Source organism: Aulonocara stuartgranti, assembly GCF_965226115.1.
Source record: "Aulonocara stuartgranti genome assembly, chromosome: 4".
Taxonomy (NCBI): domain Eukaryota; kingdom Metazoa; phylum Chordata; class Actinopteri; order Cichliformes; family Cichlidae; genus Aulonocara; species Aulonocara stuartgranti.
In genome coordinates, this window is record NC_138942.1 from 22,533,735 (window position 1) to 22,554,629 (window position 20,895).

The following is a 20,895-nucleotide window of genomic DNA, read 5'->3' on the forward strand; positions in this document are numbered from 1 at the left end:
AAATGGCTTAAATTCTATAACATTGGACTCCATATTACTTTTAAAGCATACAGTTAGACATTACTATAGCCCTGTGGCGTTATTGCTGTTGTTTACAGACAGGCTGGTAAAAGACTTACATTTACATTTATGCAATAATCAGATATACTCTGTTCTTAATAAAGTGATGGTATATACTGTTTGTGAATGTTCAAGCGGTCAGTGGTCAGCGCTGCCTGCTCAGTTTTTCCTCCTTTGTTTTTCGACAGCTATTTTTGTGCCTGTTTATATTTAGCAAGTGGCCACTGAGGAATTTTTGTCATATCAGTGTGTTTCTCCTCCCATGAACCCAGCAGATAGCTGGCTATCTATGGTTAATATGTGATATAAAGATAGGTATGACACCCCCTTTATGATAAATGCAGATTTTGGTGTGCTTGTTTTCTACGTTATCAGGCCTTTTGTCTAGGTGAGCCTCACAATCTCAACTCACAATACACACTTATCTCTGTGTGTGCATTTCTGAGCGTTATATGTATCTGTATGTGTGTATGTGTGTATGTCATAAGACTAGACAGTGCAAGATGCTATCAGCAGTAGAGGATATGAGGACTACTATTTATAACTCCCCTCTCAGTCTCAATAGACACACTGTCCTGCCCCGTGGGGTAGGTGCATGTTTGTTGTGTGCATCGCTGTTGTCGTGTTTGAGTGCATGCAACAGAGTGCGAAATTTAAGAGAGGATGGAGACCAGGAATGTGGCAGACAGGGGCGAAAGGGAACGAGCTGTGAGTGACAGCCTGTGCGTTAATTTGCGTGCACGCACGGGTGTTTTTGTGTGTGCGGACACCACAAGCTCAAGGTTTGAGTGGAAAGCAAAGACATGTCACACTTGACAAGGGTGAAATGAGAGGAAATGATTGGCTGTTTTCTGATGTCACGGATTGTGAGCTGTCCTAATTAGAAACAGTCATACACTGCTTATTCACTTCAATAGCCTTCTCTCCACTGCTCTGCCCATTCCCTCTGTAGTGTATTCTTCTCTCTGCCCTCTAGCTTTTCTTTCTGTTTGTGTCTGACTGATTTCATGTATGTGGGAGTTTTTCTGCCTGCAGTCTCCATTGGTGCTTTAAACATAAACTTTCTTTTTCTTCAAGATCTCTTTTATTAAAATACCAATTTTTAAGACTACCAAAGTCTGGTTCGCAATGTTCTCATTGCACTTGTTTCTGTTTATGCTCGTAAAATGATATGAAGCCCAGCCTAAACCCAGTCAGTTCCTATGTGCAGTTGGCTTCTGCTGGGATTGTAAAATATCATTTCCCTGAATCTGCTATTATGAGATTCAGGGAAATTAAAGAGACACGATTTGGCTTACATGAATGAATACAGGCACAAGCCTCACTTGACACCAGCAAGGAGTAATTATTTTAGGGAAAAGGGAGATTTTTGGGTACTTTCCTCTCCTGGGAAGCCTTAAAGCTTGAATTCCTTCAGATGGGCAGAAACAAGCAAAAAAAAAAGCACACTCTTAAAGTGCAGACACGCATGTATACACAACATATCAGTGGATCAGAGGTCTTGGGAGATTATTCATAACCAGTGTTAGCTTTTGCCAAATTAATTTTGCATAAATGTCGCCTTTGGCATCATTATACTTTTCCTGTCTAGAAAAAAAATGCATTTTGAAATTTGATGTTTTTCCAAGGAGTTAAATTGCTCCTTTATGGGTGAGAAAGTTCCTGGAAATCTATTATGCTGAAAAATGCATTGTCCTCAACAAAAGTTACTGTGGAACAAAAAGTATGAGAGCAGCATGATTACCATTAGCAGTGTATGGCACAGTAGCTCAAAAACACACTGCCGGCAAATATGTTGACAGATGGTTTCCACTAGTTGTATGTCTAAGCCAAAACAAGTCACAAAAGCAAAAACACTGTTCCTTATCTAATTTATCCATATTCACCAACACATAACTACCAGTACCAGGCCTTTATATGTTTACATCCTTTTGTATAATGCAGGAAAGCGTGGGAGCATCGGCTGCTGCCGTGATGAAGACAGGGAGTGACAAGTCTTATAGCATGATCTCCCTCCTGTCCCACCATGCTCAAGCATCGCTTCAGTTTCTACCCCATTAGAACATACAATAGAGCGCCGAGCTGCACAGAGTCTCTGAAGAACACTCAAATCTGAGTATAGTGAGCCAGCCCCACATACAGATACAATACCATTAAAAAGCACTCAAGCGTCTCGATATAGGGAGAAGAGTCTCACTCGTTTTCTCATTCTCCAACACTGACCCAAATAATGCAAACAGTGAATTCCCGCATTATTTGGAGGCTATCAAGACAGTAGAAAAGAAAACGATAGATTGTGCAGAGGGGATGAAATTACATGCAGTGCTCGATATGGTTACAAAAGCCATCCAGTGCTTTCTGCTGGTGTCTCTTTTTATTCTCACAATGCGTTTTCAATATATTGTACAAAACCTACCCTGTAGAGAAATGCAACTTTACCTGCAGGAAATTGGTGATACGCCAATACCCTGTAACCTAATAGAAGAGAGGCTTATAGGAATAGAAAGTACTTGATATGTTTAATTGATGCAGCTGACTAGTTCCATACATTTAGTTATTAAAATCTCACATAATCAATCCGTGTTCCTGATAGGGGGGAAAAAACGTGAGTACTAATTACATCTAAACCTGCTGCAGCTTATCAGTCATTGTAGTTAAAGTGTCTGACTACTTGACCCTTTTAAATATTATTAAATGAAGCCAAATGTAGTATACTTATTCTTGGGAAAGTGTGATCAGAGCCTACAGGTGGATGCTATTTGTTAAAATAAATATTATAATGGTGAATATGTGAATATGAATATGGCTGTGTAGTGTATATCTGAGCCAGAAAAGTGTACAGTAGTGTGTGAGTACTTTCCACAGCTGTGTATTTTCACTCATTGTAGCAAAACACAAAGTGAGTCGAGATCAGGTTGAACAAAGTGTAGATCTGACTGTGATGGATTTCTAGTAACAGCACAAAATGAAATTTGGACCTTTACATTACCCTTTCATACATGTCATGGCTGAAATACAGAATAAGATAAGTGGTGCGGTGCCACAGTAATCAGTGTCCCAACCTGAGAATATAGAGAAATTTTATGGTAAGCTAGTGAGTAGCATAAGCATCTAAGTGAGTTTTACGGTGGCCCTGAGGGGTCAAACTCACTCCAAAACTAAGGGAAAAAAAACCCAAAACGTACAAAACGCAACAGAAGTATTTTTGGGGGACAACAACATGTTGGAAGAGTTGCCAAAGTGACAAGCTAACAGCAAGTGGCTAATAGCAAACATATGTTTACAGTGTTATATGAATTATGCAATTAAAACACACATTACCTGCATTTTTTTTCTCCCTAACAACACAGATGAATCCTCTGCTTCTATTAAGCCTGTCTCAGTGCAGTACTTATATTAATAGTTTGGTTTTCTGTCACTTCCACATCTTGTCCGTCACAATATTGTCTCCCCCGAAAACACGTTTTTTCAGATTTTTTTTCTACTTCCTTTGTGTTTTAATTAACTTTTTTTTTCATGTGCTTTTGCAGCATTTTTCTTTTGCTGGTGTTTTCTTATGTTGCGGTTCAGTTTGACTTCTCAGGGCCACCATAAGTTTTCCATTCACAATGCATTTGGGAGTAATGAAATGGAATAACAGTACAGCGTCTGAAGAAGTTACTCAACAGCTTCTGCTTGAGTATGGTAGAACCCGATTGAGCCATCATCACTACCAAAGGCCACCATAAACCCAGTAATAATAACAATAATGGCAGTTTGTTTAGTTAAAATGATAATTACATGTTGTAATGATAGTCACCTCTTTGGGCACAGCAAATTGCCCATCCGTATATAGTTTTTTATGGGTGCAGGGTTTGGAATGATTTTTGACCTTTTTTAGGTCTCTCTAAAGGTCTCTTCAAAACTGATTAGACTTGACTGTTGCAGCATATGGGATTGAGGCTAATGTTCGGCCCTATTACAGTATGCAGTGACTCAGAGCATTATGGTTGCTGTTTCACTTTCTTTTTTTTTTCAACTTTAGCCACACTGTGGATAAATTACGGTAGAAGCAGGCCGCGGGCAGTGTGTACTAGCAAAGTGTGCCTTTATGTGTCAGTTTGTGTAACCGTGTGCAGCGCATTTATTAATTTTGAGGTGTGAGCCCAGTGTTTTGTTCTGTTTCTTAGCCTTTATGGTTTTTAGGTTGTTTTTTTTCCCCAAGCTGTCAGGTTGCAGCTTTACAAACACACACACTGACAGAGGAGACCTCCACACAACCCTGCCTCAATCATAATAAGAGAACCAAGTGACACAGAACAAGTGGTGTCAAGATAAGGTATGTGTGAACTCTCTGACATTTCAAGGTAACAGAAAAGCACGAAGATCGTGCAATACTCAGCCAAAGACAAGGTAACACATTTGCTCGTCCACACTTTTTGCAATGCTACACCCTTTTTAATTCTTCGCTGCTTTCTCTAATTTCACATCATTTAATAGTCCACTATATTGAGTCATTTTAAATACAGCATAAATGAATAGAAGTAATTTGTCCATCTATAATTGTGCTTGTCTGCGCTGTCCAAGCTAATGTCTGAGTTTGGCTGAATTAAATGGCAAATGATTCTCAGTCAGGTTTAATGGAGTGAATATGAGCGACTTGGAGTGAATGCAACCCTTGTTCCTCAGAACCATGCCCACAGAGTTCTGCAGCCTGGTCTGTACTGCACCAATCCAATCTGGTCTTAATTGAATTGTTCTGAGGCCCTCATCCATATATTTCCTCTGCAAGAAACTTATTACTCTCAATCTCTGTATGCATGTTTGAGTGTGTATGTGTGTGGGTGAGCAACTGAGAGAGTCTGTCTACTCATATTGTGCCAAGATTTAAATGCCTTGTTGCTGATTGATGTTTCCGAGATGCATCACCTATTCCAAGTTCGAATAGGTGGTGGACTAATCTGAAAAGTGCAACCGCCCCCCCAAAATAACAAAACAAAAAACCCCAGTACAGATAGTCTAATGAATATTCAGCTAATCTTGTGTCTCTGTGTTTCTCTTTGTTCCTAGGATGTGAAGTCAACGTTCTTCCAGTTTGGTGCCTCCATCCAACAGGAGGCTCTGCTCATGCTGAACATCATGGAGGAGTATGACTGGCACATCTTTTCCATTGTCACATCAAAGTTCCCAGGCTACCAGGAATTCATCAACATCTTGAAAACTACTGTGGACAACAGGTTAGAACAATACTGTGGTGTGTTCTCAGTTCAATTCAATTTTATTTTATTTATACAGCGCCAAATCACATATTGTTAGATAGATCCTACAATTAATCAACAGAGAAAGCCCCAGCAATCATATGACCCCCTATGAGCAAGCGCTTTGGCGATAGTAGGAAAAACTCCCTTTTAACAGGAAGAAACCTCCAGCAAACCAGGCTCAGGTTGGGGCAGCCTACACCTATTGCAGTGTAACTAAGGGAGGATTCAGGGTCACGTGATCCAGCCCTATATGCTCTAGCAAAAATGATAGTTTTAAGCCTGATCTTAAAAGTAAAGAGCGTGTCAATCTCCTGAATCACAACTGGAAGCTGGTTCCACAGATGAGTGGCCTGTTCTTCGTGCTTGCATTGTTTTTCCCTATATGTTTTTAATCCTTTCACCATGAACTGGGGCTGTTAACTCCACTGCTGCTGCTGGGTATAGTACAGGAAATGCCTCCCACCCTCAGGGTTAGTTATCCCCCTACAACTGGCTGTGGGACCAGTCTGCCACTGCCACTCTGTATTTATGGTTATTGAAGGCTCACAGGATTAGTAGCCCACAGTGCACACATCCGACCTGGGTATTTTCTGGCTAGTCAGCTGCCTATTGGGCTACCTGGTTTATCATAACAGGACCATTTGCTTGTCTCAAAGATTAAAGAATGCAGGCAGTGCACTGAAACATCAAATGGCTCATTAAATCAGTTATGCTGTTTGTTTTGATATGTGGCAATTATCCAACCATTTAGTTTTTGTAACGCTGTTAAGTGTGTTACATAACACAAAATATTAAATGACATTAAGGTTTGCAGGTATTAATTAAATTAAAGTTTCAGAAGTGGAACTCACGATGATAATCATAGCGATAATTATGATTTCTAATTTTATGATAATAGTGGATGCAAACTTTCTCTCACGCATACATAATGTTTTTCTAAAAACATTTGTTAAAACAAGGGATGCAGTTTCTGATTTTGATTGCATTTTAGATCAGTAACTTGATTAAATGTTTTCCGGGGGAGTTTCTGGAGGTGTTGAGTTGACCCAGAAGCCCCTCATTTGCAATAAAGTAGCCTAGACTTTAACTTTATGCTGTTTAGAAGCCAACCACTCAGTGTGCATTCCCTCAGAACACAACACACTGCAGTGCTACCAGAATGCAGGGCATTAAAAAAAAATACCTGACCGTTTTTTCAACCTGTTTCTCTCTAAAAGAGTGAGCAGGTGGGTTTCCACTGCTAATCATTTAAGTGTCCCCAATCCTCACACAGCATGTTACAGGATTATCAAAGCATTAACCAACCCTGCCAACTCAGTCTTTTAACTAGAAACACTTTCAATGTATTAAAATTAACAACATCAAAATTACATTACACCAGTAGAAGACTAGATGAATTGAAGTACATCCATTGTGCTCTTCAAAAATATCCAGCCTAAAAGAATTTCGTAAGCATCCTTTCAGTGAATGGGGATGATAAGTAGGTTTACTGCGCGTGCAGGTTGGCTGTTTGCCACACCTTTAGGTCATTCTGACTGATGGTGCTTGTTTCAGCGGAGAGAAAGAGGAAAGTACAGCACGCCATAATTTTGGGCAAAAATGGTCATATTAATGATACATGTTCAGCACTGTGGAGATGTAGGCAAGGACTGGTGCCTGTACCTGTGATATATTCAAGCTCACCTGAGGTCTTTCTCATCAGCAGTTACTCTTAATGTCAGACGCAGCAGGGATTCAACAGCTTCTCCTACTCTATGCTTTGTTGATGATAACTAAAGCAGTTTAATTACAGGCAGCAGGTGACAGACATGTTTAATACATTCATATGGAGAGAAAGGAAACTTAAAATCCCAGTGTCTGTATTTGTGCCTTTAAGAAGTGATCTTGACTTCAGTGCTACTTTTAGCTGCCCCCTTGTCACAAGGGGTCACCACAGCAAGCAGCTCTACACGTTTGATTTGGCAGAGTTTTATGCCAAATGCCCTTTTTTGACACCATCCCATGTCTACAGCTATATTACACAAAACCTGTCTGTTTGGTTGTCTCCAAATTCCTCCTACATGATCAGGAGTTAGGCAAGCTAACTTGGCATACAGGTACATTTCAGAGCTCAGAAGGTTTTTATCTTCAACAGAGATGATGATGTCATCGTGCTGCTTAGCAGCAACCTACCAACAGGTTAAATGAGGACACGTAACATATTACAAGAGCGTTGTATCATTTTAACTTCATGATAACAACATCTAATTTAGCAAATATTGACTGCTGAGATCACCAAATGTTTATACTATCAATATTACATTAAATCATTTGACACCTTAACTTATGACATCAGGTTTAATGTATTTAGGGTCTATATTAACAGTTTAATGTTGGATAAATGACTGGATAAGCATGCTTAAAGGCAAGGGGCTTTGAAGCCATTTGATTTAGTCCAGGCTATAAAATTCATTTTATGCACTTTTATCAGGTCCATTTTATTAAGATTAAACAATGAGACATATGAAGGTGTAATCAGAATGGAAGTTCAGTTATTAGGTGATCTTTTACTACGTAGATCTATATTCAGTTTTAAAAACATGTATATACCATTTTTTCATTATATGTTTGATGGAAGTGAACAGATGAGTGGTGTATCACAGTTATTTTGACCATGGATAGTAGACGTGGTCCCTTAATCATACACACAGAAGATATAAACACATTTTAATTTAAACAAACCCCATGTTTATCTTTAAAACAACCTCTTTTGCCTCTTTTTACTTTTTTCAAAGTGTTAAACAGTTGAAACCAGGGCGTGTATTTTCTCATCTCAGCTGAGTGCAGGTGGGCAGGTGGTCTCTCTGTGTAATCTGCAGATTAAAGGAGTTTGCATTGAGTTTTTGGATGGGAATGTAAATGAGCTGGACCAATAGAGACCGGTGTGTTCTCCATCATCTCAAACACAGAATATGGTGTTATCTATTTCAATTAAGGAGACCGATGCATAATTAAAGAGCATCCTGAAGAAACCCCCCCAACATTAGATGTGACTATCAACTTCTATTTACTGTTTACTTATAATATAGCATTCAGCAGCATGTACTGTGTCTTTTTCCTTGGGCGTGTATGTGTGTACTTGTCTGCATGTGGATCATTTTCTCTCTATTAGCTTTGTCATCTGGGACAAGTAACCTGTCATCACTTTGAAAAGCAAGAAGAGGCCAGGAAGTCCCAAATCACTCTCATGTTACACCACCTGTCCGCTGAAGGGTCCTACACAATGGTTAACTGCCATCTTTGCCCTATCGTGTGTCACACTTTGTATTCCTCACTCTCTGCATGTGTGTGTGTGTGTGAATGCGAGCATCACTCCCTAATCCTCACTCTGCCTGTTCATAACTGCTGTCAACTTGTGATACCGCAGAAAATCGCCAGTTTATCGCACAATTATGTTCTTTAATTGCGATCATAAGTGCCGTTTCCCTCTGTTTCTGCGGGTCTTTAGCCGCATGTACTGGGACCTTCTGATTATTATTACTCGTGACATTATGAAAAAGAGCAGCCAGTCCCACTGGATGAGAGAGATGCTCTATAAATTCATAATCTTTTTTAATGAGCACTTGCTATTTCTCACTCTGACCACTTTAGCTAACTGGCTACTGAATTACAAGGAAAAAAAAAATCTTTGGAAATTTTACATGATTGCTTTCCTTTGCTGCAGTTTCGACACTATAAAGTAGCAGCCCCATGATTGCGCTGTGGGAAATCAATACGTATTACCCTTTTTTGTGTAAAAGGTGACAGAAGCTGCATTATGTTTTGATCACTTCGCTGTTATGTTATCACCAGTGTCACCAATTAGCCCAATGGCCACAGGCGTTGCTTTGGATATTTATTATCAGGGCGGTGTTTTTTCACCTTGTCCTTTAACTGTGTGTAGGCTGGAACCAGCTGAGAATCATTACTGGACCAGCTTCATTCAATTTATTGTGCTTAATGTGCTCTCCCTTTGACAATAAGCACTTTACATCTATTAGAATTCACGTCGCACTTAACAGTGATATTAATTATAATGGATAATTGTAACTGCCCTTGCCAGCACCTGAGCAAAGTTAATAGTCTGTTAGTTAAATATTAACATTTCACTCCTCTTCTTGTTATCCTTGCTTTAGTTTTGTGGGTTGGGACCTGCAGAATATCATCACTCTGGATGCCGTGGAGGAAGACAGCCGTTCTCAGATCATGCTGAAGAAAGTCCAGTCTCCAGTGGTCCTGCTGTACTGCTCCAAAGATGAGGCGGTGTACATCCTGGATGAGGCTCGCTCTCTGGGCCTCACCGGATTCGGATACATCTGGATTGTGCCATCCCTCACCACCGGCAACCCAGAAATAACGCCAGACGCGTTCCCGTCGGGAATGATCTCGGTGTCGTACGATGACTGGGACTACCCGCTGGAGGCCCGTGTTCGCGACGGTATAGGCATCATAACGTCAGCGGCGGCAGCCATGTTGGACGAGTACGGCGACATCCCTGAAGCCAAGACGTCCTGTTACGGCCAGATGGAGAAGACAACCAAGCTGCCTCCCAGTGCACTTCATAAGTAAGCAAAGAGTTTATTTCTTTGTTGTTGTTCTTTTGTCTCTAATGATTATTAACAAATAAAGTACGTGTGAGTCTGAGGAGCACTAATAGAACAGAAAGAGGAGCATAATAATATTGGTGTTTTTTTGATTTGTGTAATTTAAAAGCATCTGAAAAGTCCCCGAGTTAGCATGCGCGATTTTTTATGGATGACTCTTTCCCTCCAACTTCTGTTTTCACCCTTATCCTCGCTAATTAGAGAGAAGCTTTCACCGAGTTGCTGCTGAAGATTGCCATTCGAGAAAAGATGCAATTATTGGATACGAGAGCAAGGGATGGAGAGATAGAGGAAGAAGCACGGAGGAAGTGTAGGAGTTAAAAACAGAGAGGAAAAACAGGTGAATGGAAGTCGAGAGGGGAGCTTGTGATGTAGGCAGTGAAAAAACAGGGGCAGGCAAGAAATCGAGACTGGGGGGAACAGCGGGAGGCCGCTACAAATGAGTGCTCTCCAAAATTGAAGAGCTCCTTGATGAGTCCTTCTGTTCTTTTCTCATTTATTCCACCATCTCTCATTCACTCTCTTCTACTCCCCCTTCTCATGAGCTCAACCCTGCAGCAGCCAGTGGGAGATGGTGCAGGTCTTGCCAGCTCTGTCTGGCTTTCCATCTGGCAGAGGAAGGAGGGACACACACAGTTGCGCAACCTGTGTTTACATCCCAATATTGTAAATTTTTTTTTAAGATAATGATGTGTGAAATTAAAATTTGCATGTCTAAAGGGTAAAACTTGATTCTACGACGTATTTCCAGGGAGGAAAAATCTCACCTCTCTGTGTCTACTGTTACTTATCTTGCAACTAAAACGGTTAGTCTGGGGAGCGATTTAGAAACAATTTAGCTACACATGAAGCCATATGGATGTGTTTGATATTTAGCAGTGTGCAGAACATTTTGCCAAACACAGTAAATCAATATAATATTTCATCTGATGTAAGTGATCCAGCGTTTGAGTCGACACAGAAATCACGCCGCTGCTCTTTATCTTGGATGAATTCTTAAAACCCAACAAGAATAAGAATTTTTTGAAACAGCTGATTTAACCATCATGTCCTTATGTGCTGATGATGGCATTGGAGCAAAAGTTTGAATATTTGGCTTTGACAGAATCTCAGAGAAGGTTGCATGGCTTAGTGCAAAAATAGAATGAGGAAAAGAGCCCAGCAGCTGCTCAGCTGTAACACGGTGATGGGTTTTTTCCCTTCGTGTAACATCAGCTTTTAGAATTAAAGTTCCAATTTTCTTTCTCTGCTGGGATAATACTGGTTTAGTGCTTTGAGTTTGAAGTCTGAGATTTTTTTTATTCCCTTTGGTCAGTTCACTCTGCCATATGATGCATTTTAATTGGCTCTTTGTGGCTAGGTCACAGCAGAGCTTTCTTCTCTGCGCACCTACATCTCTACCAGCTTTTCATCATTATTGATGATGTTTCTGTCTGAATCTTCCCACACCTTCCAAATGCCACCCCGAATTTCATCTGGAGCCATAACAACCCCAAAGTCACAGAGGTAACAGGGTAGTTACTGGTGCTGACTGGCACCAATTAGCGAGCTTCCGCTCAAAACAGCGGTCATTTGCAGAAGGAGTCATTAAAGTAGGACGGATTGCATCTTAACTTACAACCTGATCTATGTCTCATTTTGTCTGGAAACACAGACGCATCAAACAGAATCACCAAACATCAAGAGCCAGCTGACGTTGTTCCCAGCGTGCTCTGCTGCCTAAGGTTGTTACCCAGGTGATCAGTGTCCGCAGATGGCACTGTAGTGGGTGAGAGAACTCAGCCAATAGGGCTCTGAGGCCAGAACAAGAGAAAACACGATTGGTTAAAGGTAGGTCAGGGCAATGGCAAGTGTGGGTTGTTGGACCATCATCAGCTGTCAGGGAAGACATGAAGACACGGTCAGCTCACAGACATGCAAGTACACAGATGCACGCACAGAGAGGTGAGCAGATGGGATGTAAGTGCAAATATACAGTATGTGGGACATATTGCAGTATTTTCCTTTAGGCACAGTATTTATCCCAGTCTTTCAGGAGGTGTGTTTTTGTAAGCAAGATGTCAATAATGGTATTATTATCTTATGAGCATCTGGCTAGTGTTCAACTTGAGATTTATTGTTTGTTTGCTTGAGCACCTCTCAGACTCCACTGTGGTTTGTCACAACAATTAGATTTAAAGCAGATGCTCCTTCCAGCCCTAAGTGTGCCAGAAACCATTTCATAATTGAAATTAACTTGTTTTGATGGGAATATTATTAATAGTTATTGCTGAATTTACAAAAAAATAAATAAATAAATAAATCCTTCACTCAATGGCTACTACTATAGCTACTATACTATACTACTATAGCTTCGGGCCTTTAGTGAAGTTTTACCTCAGTCACTTTGCTCGTGTCAGCTGTGATGATAAATCCACAGTGACATATCCAAGATGAATATGGTGTGCCAAGTAATAAAAAATAAAATTAAATAAAAACAGGAGACAAATGACCAACTAAGAGCGCTGGCCAGTGCAGCAATCAGACCGAGTGACAACCTGTACTCCATATAAAATGCAGCGCGTGGACCTGTGCTCGTGCGCGTGCACGCACATGTTAGAAACAAGAGAAATATCCCCCCTTAAGAGAATGTTCTGTCATGACAGATTTACAGTGTGCTGCTCACCTTCCTGTGGAGAACAGTGTGCCTTAAAAGACTTTAGCACTTATTTATCAGTGTGTTAGTGTGTGTGTGTGTGTGTGTGTGTGTGTGTGTGTGTGTGCGTGTGTGTGTGTGTGTGGAAAAGGCGTGGTGCCGGTAGTTTGTTCTGACAGGTAATTTCGGGCTCTAGCCGTGATATATGGGGGTCAAAATTCAGAAAACACTTTTTTTTTTCGTAGATGCACATTACACACACAAACTTAGTCCTGGGGCAGCTGTCATTTCAGTGGTGCAAAGACAAACGCTTGCTCAACAGCGCTACACAATGCGATTTTTTGTAACCTGTCCTTTCTGGCATTTTTCTGTACGACACTTACAGACACATAAAATGAGGCATTTTTTCTTAAAATATGTACATTTTCATAATTATAAATCTGAGAACTGGATAAAAACTGGTTTAAAAGTTTAAAGTGTTTAAAAGGTTTTGAATATTGAATATTTCTTAATCACTCTATACATATTCCAAAATAAAACAAAAAACAAACAAACAACATTTTTAAAAAACATTTTCCAGACATTTAAATTCAGGAACAAACAAATAAATTTATGTCCTTCAGATATTCTTGGGTTTTTCTTTTTTTTTTTTTACATGCAAAAAATGCAACATCACTGATTAACTTAAATCTATTTATTTAGATTTTTTAGGATTTAGCTTCATATTTGCACTAATTTCCATAAATGTCCACTAGGAGAACTATTTTAAAATAACGTCAGTGTGCATGGAACAAATGGCAACAGAAAAAATGGTTTTGCCTGTAGTTCTTCTTCATGCGTGCTGTACAAAACCGTTTAGTGTATTTATCATTTTAGAGCGTTAGAGATCTAACATGTTTTTTTGTCTTTTTAGAGAATGGAGACCGTCATGCCCCAGAGTCTCAACATGCCCGTCAATCCACAGCTCATACATAATACATTACCGCATAATCACTTGCTAACGACACCTATGGGCGTTTGTGTATTAATTAGTATTTAGTATTTAGTATTTATTTATTTATTGTCATTGTCAAGAACAATGAAATTGCGTTTGGGGCTTCCATACAACCCAAATTAATAAATGTAAATGTAAATGTTTGCAGGTCCCTTGTGGGATGTGAAATGCACCAAGTGATCTCAGAACTAATCATGTATTTAGGGGTAAGATTCCTAAACAATGAGTAAAACAGTACAGTGGATTTGATTCTATAATGAAACTGCTCTTATACTATTACTGTATAAGCAGGCAAAACATTAAAAAAAGAAACCTCTTTTATTTAGTCAGCTATTCTAGTGACTTCACACTATGTAAAAAAAATGAATGTAGTTGAATTTGTTCCTCAAAAAAGCTGTTGTTACTACATTTACATGTGGATGATTTATAGGTATAATTAAGCATTTTCACATTCACAAAAACGGCTGTTTTAGGCCTCGCACCACTGTTATCAGCTTTCAAATAGGCAAATAAACCTTCACACAAAGGTAGAAGATGTGTGTCTGTGTGTGAGTACAGTGGTTATGGCTTAAACATTGATGGTGTGAGGTGACTATGAAGCGTCTCTCCATTTCGATCTAAAACAACAGACTGATTGTAGGTCAAGTGCCTGATACTTCAAATGAAGTGTTCATTAAGCAGCGGTGGGTGTGCACTTCAAACGAGCTGTGAGAAAATCAGCTTTCCAACAGGCTGATCGTGGAGCTCAGATAGTTATCATCTTTTTCTGTTTTTGTTTTGGAGAATTAAAGCGAACAGTATAGTCGTCCCAACTTTCAACATTAAAGAAGTACTTAAAGCTGAGGACATAAAAGAGGTTTTAAGTTTAACTTTTAACTGAAAGGCTAATCGACTTAGCTTCAGCTAAACGACTGCCCTGTCGTTTGTTGCTCTAAGAAATATAAATGTTTCCTTGGCACTGAATTTTTAAAATGTTTTAGATGTTTTCACATATTTTAACAGGACATCTGGCTTCTTCTTTGTAGAGCAGAACAGTTGTTTGACACAAGGAACAAAATCAGTTTTACTTACTACCCATGTTTTTCCGTTGCTCATTCACACAACTCTCAGCCAATCACGTGGCAGCTTGTTGCATTTAAGCATGTAGACATTGTCAAGATGACCTGCTGAAGTTTAACCCGAGCATCAGAATGGGGAAGAAAGGTAATTTAAGGATCTGAATGTGGCTTGGTTGTTGACAGCAATGGGAAGAAACCAAGTACAAATACTTTATTTTCTACAGTTGACAGGCTAACAAACCCTCCTGTGTCAGTGGCAGCTGAACTTCATTCGACGATGGCCTGCAATGACTTTGCCAAATTCTTCACTGAAAAAATCCAAAAAATTAGACAAGCAGTTGGTACATCAACAGCAGATCCAGGATATGTACTGTGTCCACCGAAAAACTGTTTAAACACCATGAAACAGTTTCAACCTATTAACAGCAAAGACCTGGAGGACATCTTAGGTCAACTGAACTCCTCCTCCTGCTGTTTAGATGTCCTGCCAACAAGTTTTTTCAAAAAGGTCTCAAAGACTTTAGAGTCAGACCTATTACAGATCGTCAACTTTTCTTTATTATCAGGTGTGTTTCCAGAACCACTAAAAACTGCTGTAATCAAACTTATACTGAAAAAGGACAATCTTGACAAGACACAAATGAACAACTACAGGCCGATCTCAAATCTCCCGTTTTTAAGTAAGATCATTGAAAAAGCAGTTTCTCAACAGCTCAGTTACTTCTTAAAACAGAATAATTGCTACGATGCCTTCCAGTCAGGTTTTAGACAGAACCACAGCACTGAAACTGCTCTGACTATAGTGTTTAATGACATATGTCTGAATACAGACAGTGGAAAAATGTCAGTCCTAGTTTTACTGGATCTCAGTGCAGCATTTGATACAGTTGACCACAACATATTACTCAAACGACTGGAGAACTGGACAGGACTTTCAGGAACTGTACTAAACTGGTTCAAAACATACGTAGAAAACAGGAAATACTTTGTATCAATAGGTAACTTCACATCTGAGCAGACAAGTATCACATGTGGAGTTCCCCAAGGTTCCATCTTGGGACCCCTTCTGTTTAACATCTACATGCTCCCACTGGCACAGATTATAAACAACAACAAAATAAACTATCACAGCTATGCAGATGACACACAAATATATATCACAATGTCACCAGGAGACCGAGGCCCTGTACAGGCTCTTGGTAAATGCATTGAGGAAATCAATGACTGGTTGTGCCACAATTTTCTCCAGCTAAACAAAAACAAAACTGAGGTAATAGTCTTTGGCGCCAAAGAAAAACGATTACAGGTCACCAGAGAACTTCAATCTATACATCTAAAAACCACAAACCAGGCGAGAAATTTGGGTGTAGTGATGGATGCAGACCTAAACTTAGAAAAACACATTAAGACAATAACAAAGTCAGCTTACTATCACCTCAAGAATATATCAAGGATAAAAGATCTGATGTCTCAACAGGACCTGGAAAAACTAGTCCATGCATTCATCTTTAGTAGGCTTGATTACTGTAACAGCATCTTTACAGGTCTACCTAAAAAATCAGTCAGACAACTACAGCTCATTCAGAACTCTGCTGCTCGAGTCCTCACTAAGACCAAAAAAGTGGACCACATCAGTCCAGCTCTGAGGTCTTTACACTGGCTGCCTGTCCGTCAGAGGATAGACTTTAAAGTTCTGATGCTGGCCTATAAAGCTCTGAATGGTTTAGGACCAAAATACATCAGTGACCTCCTGACCCAGTATGAACCTTCCAGATCCCTCAGGTCATCTGGATCCGGTCTTTTATCAGTTCCCAGAGTCAGAACCAGACACGGAAAAGCTGCATTCAGCTTTTATGCTCCTTATATCTGGAACAAACTCCCAGAAAGCCTCAGATCAGCTGAAACACTCAGTTTATTTAAATCCAGGTTGAAGACTCACCTGTTCTCAGCTGCATTTGAATAAAGCACCAAATCCACACTTTAAGCTTAAATTTCAAAACTTACATTTAACTACTGATTTTATCTACTGTTCTGATTTTATCTGTTTTGATTTTATATACTGTTTTTTGTTTGTTTGTTTGTTTGTTAATTAGTTAGTTAGTTTATTTGCTTGTTTTAATCAATTTTAAATCATGCTTTTTATTTGTTCTTGTTTCTAATGTCTCTGTAAAGCACTTTGAATCACCTTGTTGTTGAATTGTGCTATACAAATAAACTTGCCTTGCCTTGCCTTGCCTTACTGTATTCAGAGGTCAGAGGTGAGGAGCCTTGAGCTGACAAAGAGCAACTCACATAACAAAAAAGTAACTTAAATAATCACGTGTCACAACCAAGGATGCAGAAGAGCATCTCTAAATGCACAGCACACGAAACTTTGAAGCAGCAGCTACAGCGGATGTTGCTAGTATATGAACACGTATATTTTGTTTTGCGGAGCAAAAGAAACCATTTCATGATGCAGGTATTATTGTTTACATTATAATATTATTTTATGCCACCTAAACTCATGCAGCCGAAATTCACACACATACAAACCCATCTTGGCACAAGGGAGTGGATGCTAAATAGCATGTACTTCCCCTCCTGTAGCTATTCTTCATGTCAGACTTAACACCTGCCACCTGAGGCTGAGTGTGTGTTTTCAAATGACTACCCACCCTTGGGTCCTTTTAAAAGCCCTCAATCATCAGCCCTTATCTTTTTTTCAGATTTCCTCCGCTGTCTCTCACAGGGCATATCTCTTGTGTGTGCACTTCACAGGTCACAAGTACCCTGACAGTATACATCCTTGCTCTGACTGGTCCCTGTCTCTATCTTGAACACGTTCAGTGTTTTATAGTTCATCATACCATCTTTGTATAGCCTACTCGTTCCAGTATTAAAGCTAAAATAGATAAAAGCTAATGTCTTATCACACGGGAGACAATCCAGAACCACTCAAAAGACATTTGTTTTTGAGTGTTTTAGTCCTTGTCAAGAGAACTTTGGCAGTTCAGGGCACAGTGCTGTCATCGGAAAATCCAGACGACCTGGACGGTGGGCTTGGAACAATGTTACCATTTTACTTAGAACGTCGTCGTTGTTGTTGTTAATGGTGACACAATTAATGTTCTTTTTCTCCCTGATTAACCAAACGGTTAAGAAAAACAGCAGTAGGAGTGTTGAGAATATTAAACACTTGCAGCTTTAATGCAGTGTGTGCTCTTATTTTTCTCTTGCAGAGTACTTGTAGTCTTGTTAACTCTGCTGCAGTAACAGCAGAAAAAAACACCCTCACCTCCACTCATGACAACACCCCTCCATTCCAAAAAAAGCTTAAAAGTAACTCTATACATTTTTCATGAGAGTCTATCAAGGGTTACTCCTCTTCCTCTCTCTTAGTTCTCTGATAATGATTTCCCTCAGTCTCATATTTAAAGTCTTCTTTGTTTTGAGGAGTGGGAGTTGGGGGGGATTGCATCATCCCTGCTGTTTCTCCACTTCCTCGCCCTATTCTGCCCCCTTTGGCCAGGTAATTGCCTGTGTTCCTGAGTGTCTGCAGGGATGTTTACTCTGGGGGAGGGGGGGTTGTTGAGGGTCATTTTGCAGCATACACAAGTCTGTGTCCGTATCCTAGCAACGCACTATCAGGTCCACCTGTTCGATGGCCGTCAGCCCAAATATACTTGCAAACATACACACACAATCCCGTCCTTCCTTCTTTTCATCCTGTTTAGCATGTTCACATTTGTCTATATATAACATAACAGCTTGGCTAATTTTACATATGACTCTTACAGCAGAGCCACACACACAGCTGTTGTGTCTTGCTTTTTTAAATTGCTATCATTAGAGGTTCAGAGTTATGATGAAGTGCTGACACATCACGTTGAAAACAGCCTACAAGATTCCCAGTAAAAAGCTTTTGTGAGAATCACAAAAACGAGCTTCATTTTAGCTTCACCTTTAAGAGAAAGTTTAGCCGGGGTAGAGGAGCCATTCTTTAAACACGTGAGAGTGCTTCCTTTTTTCACACAGATGGTTTCAAAGTGTAGAATGGACTGGTATCTAAAAAAAGCAGCCTGGGCTCTGGTATTGCTCCCAGCACCTCATTCTCTCCTGGTAGTCGCGCATAATTGGGTCGAGCGCAGCGCTGTGTGTCCAATCAAATGGCTTAATACTACTCACCTGGTTGCTTGCAGGCCAATCAGATAATTTTAATCACAAAGCCCACTCAATCCCCTTATCTCTGGCTGATTTCATCTGGGCATTGAGTTGTGTTTGTGTGCGTGCGTGCATGCATGTGTGTGTGTGTGTCATCAGCAGCAATTTAAGGGGGCATGTTGGTATCAGGAAATGTCACCACCAAAGCACAGATATTAAACTACCTCTTAACAATTACTTTTGTCATCCTTGTGACGTATTGATTTTTTTTCTTAGTTGCTAGCCTCTGAAATAGATTAGTATAGTAGTGAGTACATAAATAATAAAAATCTATTTAATTAACTAAAAGCTAAGCTGTAAATTGGCAGTCACAGTCATATCTGGCAGATTATGTGGTGGTTGCTGTTATCTGCAGCATGAAAGCTGCATGGTGGAGGCCTCCTGATACTACATGAGCTTAGATGTCTTGAGCAGCAAGTCCCTGGTTCAATTACTGGCTTGCTAAACCGTCTTCTTGCTTCTTCCCCACATATGTTACTCCCCTGATAGCTGATGTCTACTAGTCCATAAAGTAATAAATGCTTTTCTTTTTTCTTTTGTTTTTTTGTTTGTTTTTTGTTTTTTGTTTTACATAAAATAGGTATTGCACAACATTAATGACACAAGATTTTATGTAAATAAAAAAAGACATTGTTTAATACTAGAATTTTAAACTCAGAAAATAAGTGCCATTTTTGAGCTAATGGAAAAAAATTGAAATGTATTATTCTTTTTTATTTTTTATAAAGACAAAAAAAAGGACAATACTTTACCCTATATTTTGACAGGAGTTGGTAAGATAGATTCCCACTTCATCCTGGGACTTCCTGGGCAAACATACAGGCACTGTGTACTGGAAACAGTCTTTGGTGATTGTTTTGGTGGTTTCAGGTGTGTCTTAGTGAACTGGATGGATGAGATTAAAATTTGATAAACTGTGCATTTCGTTGCCCTGTACCTGTGACATGTGCAATGACAATAAAGTTGAATTCTATTCTATTCTATTCTATTCTATTCTACTCTAGCCGTCTACTAATGTTACAGATGAATAGGACTGATCATATTTGTTGCCTAGCAACAACATTAACTTAAATTATTTTATTATTAACATACCTCCTACATTATTGGTAACATAATAGACAGGTAATTTAGCTGTCAGATAATTGTTAACACCCATCCATTAACCTATCTTCCATTTATCCGAACAGATCTGAGATTGACAACAGTCAACACAACAATGCTAACCATTGCGCCGCCATGCTGCCTATATTTCAGTGGCTAATGTTAACGTGCCCCTCAGACAATTTAATATTTGTTACAAATGTTGGTACTACAACCCAAAATTAGTGACCGAGCCCATAGGAAGTCTTTTTGCAATGACACCTCATATCATCTTGGGGCCTTCAGAGGTTTTAATGCAGGTTTTTAGGCACTTCTGGATTGGCTTCATTTTTCTGATCCAGAAGCTGCATCTGTGTGTTACACTCCCTATCTGCAAAGGTGTTGTGTGGAGTTGTGTGTTAACCGGATGGAGCAAATATGTCACCGCTGGTGTCGATACTATTGCAAATCTGTAGCTAATCCAACAATTCAGTTGAACCTAAATAAATAAACAATCACTTTCCAATAAAAGATTGTAAAATAAACAGTTTTACACATGCAGGTTGTTAAAAAGATTTCTTCATTTATTTATTTTTTGGTCCAACTCACACAAATACTTGTTTTAATAGTTTTCTGGCCGTTTTTACCCTTCAGCACATCACTGCACAATGCCCTACACAGCTTGAAAGAGCTCACCTGCAGCAATCCACTGTGAGTTTTCAACGACACATCAAGTGGGTCCGTGCTCCATTTAGGAGTTCTTTCACCCGCCTGGCCCCCCAGAATGGAATAAAGGTGAAAGAAAAGAGCAGCCATCTCTGTCGTGTTGTACCAGAGCGCTGACAGAAGGAGTGAGGGAGACAGAGTGAGGAAGGACAGCCATGATTAATGTAGAGGCTGTGTGGACCCAAGAATATCTTCCCACTGCCCTCCATCTTAGCTAATGTGACCTGCCATATAGGTCACTCATTACAGTGTATGTGTACGTGTGTGGTGTGTTAGA

The 20,895-nt window shown here is 39.7% G+C and overlaps 1 protein-coding gene and 1 long non-coding RNA gene across 2 annotated transcripts in view; one reads left to right on the forward strand and one right to left on the reverse strand.

Moving 5' to 3' along the window:
- grin2aa (glutamate receptor, ionotropic, N-methyl D-aspartate 2A, a) overlaps positions 1–20,895 on the forward strand; it is a 170,167-nt gene that overhangs the window by 105,709 nt on the left and 43,563 nt on the right. Inside the window, exons 3-4 of the mRNA XM_082529530.1 lie at positions 5,110–5,276; positions 9,455–9,883. Of these exons, the coding sequence (XP_082385656.1) occupies positions 5,110–5,276; positions 9,455–9,883 (596 nt within the window). The remainder of the gene's footprint in view (positions 1–5,109; positions 5,277–9,454; positions 9,884–20,895) is intronic.
- Positions 1–20,895, reverse strand: part of LOC309704415 — a 356,545-nt gene that overhangs the window by 89,827 nt on the left and 245,823 nt on the right. The gene's annotated exons all lie outside the window — the stretch shown is intronic.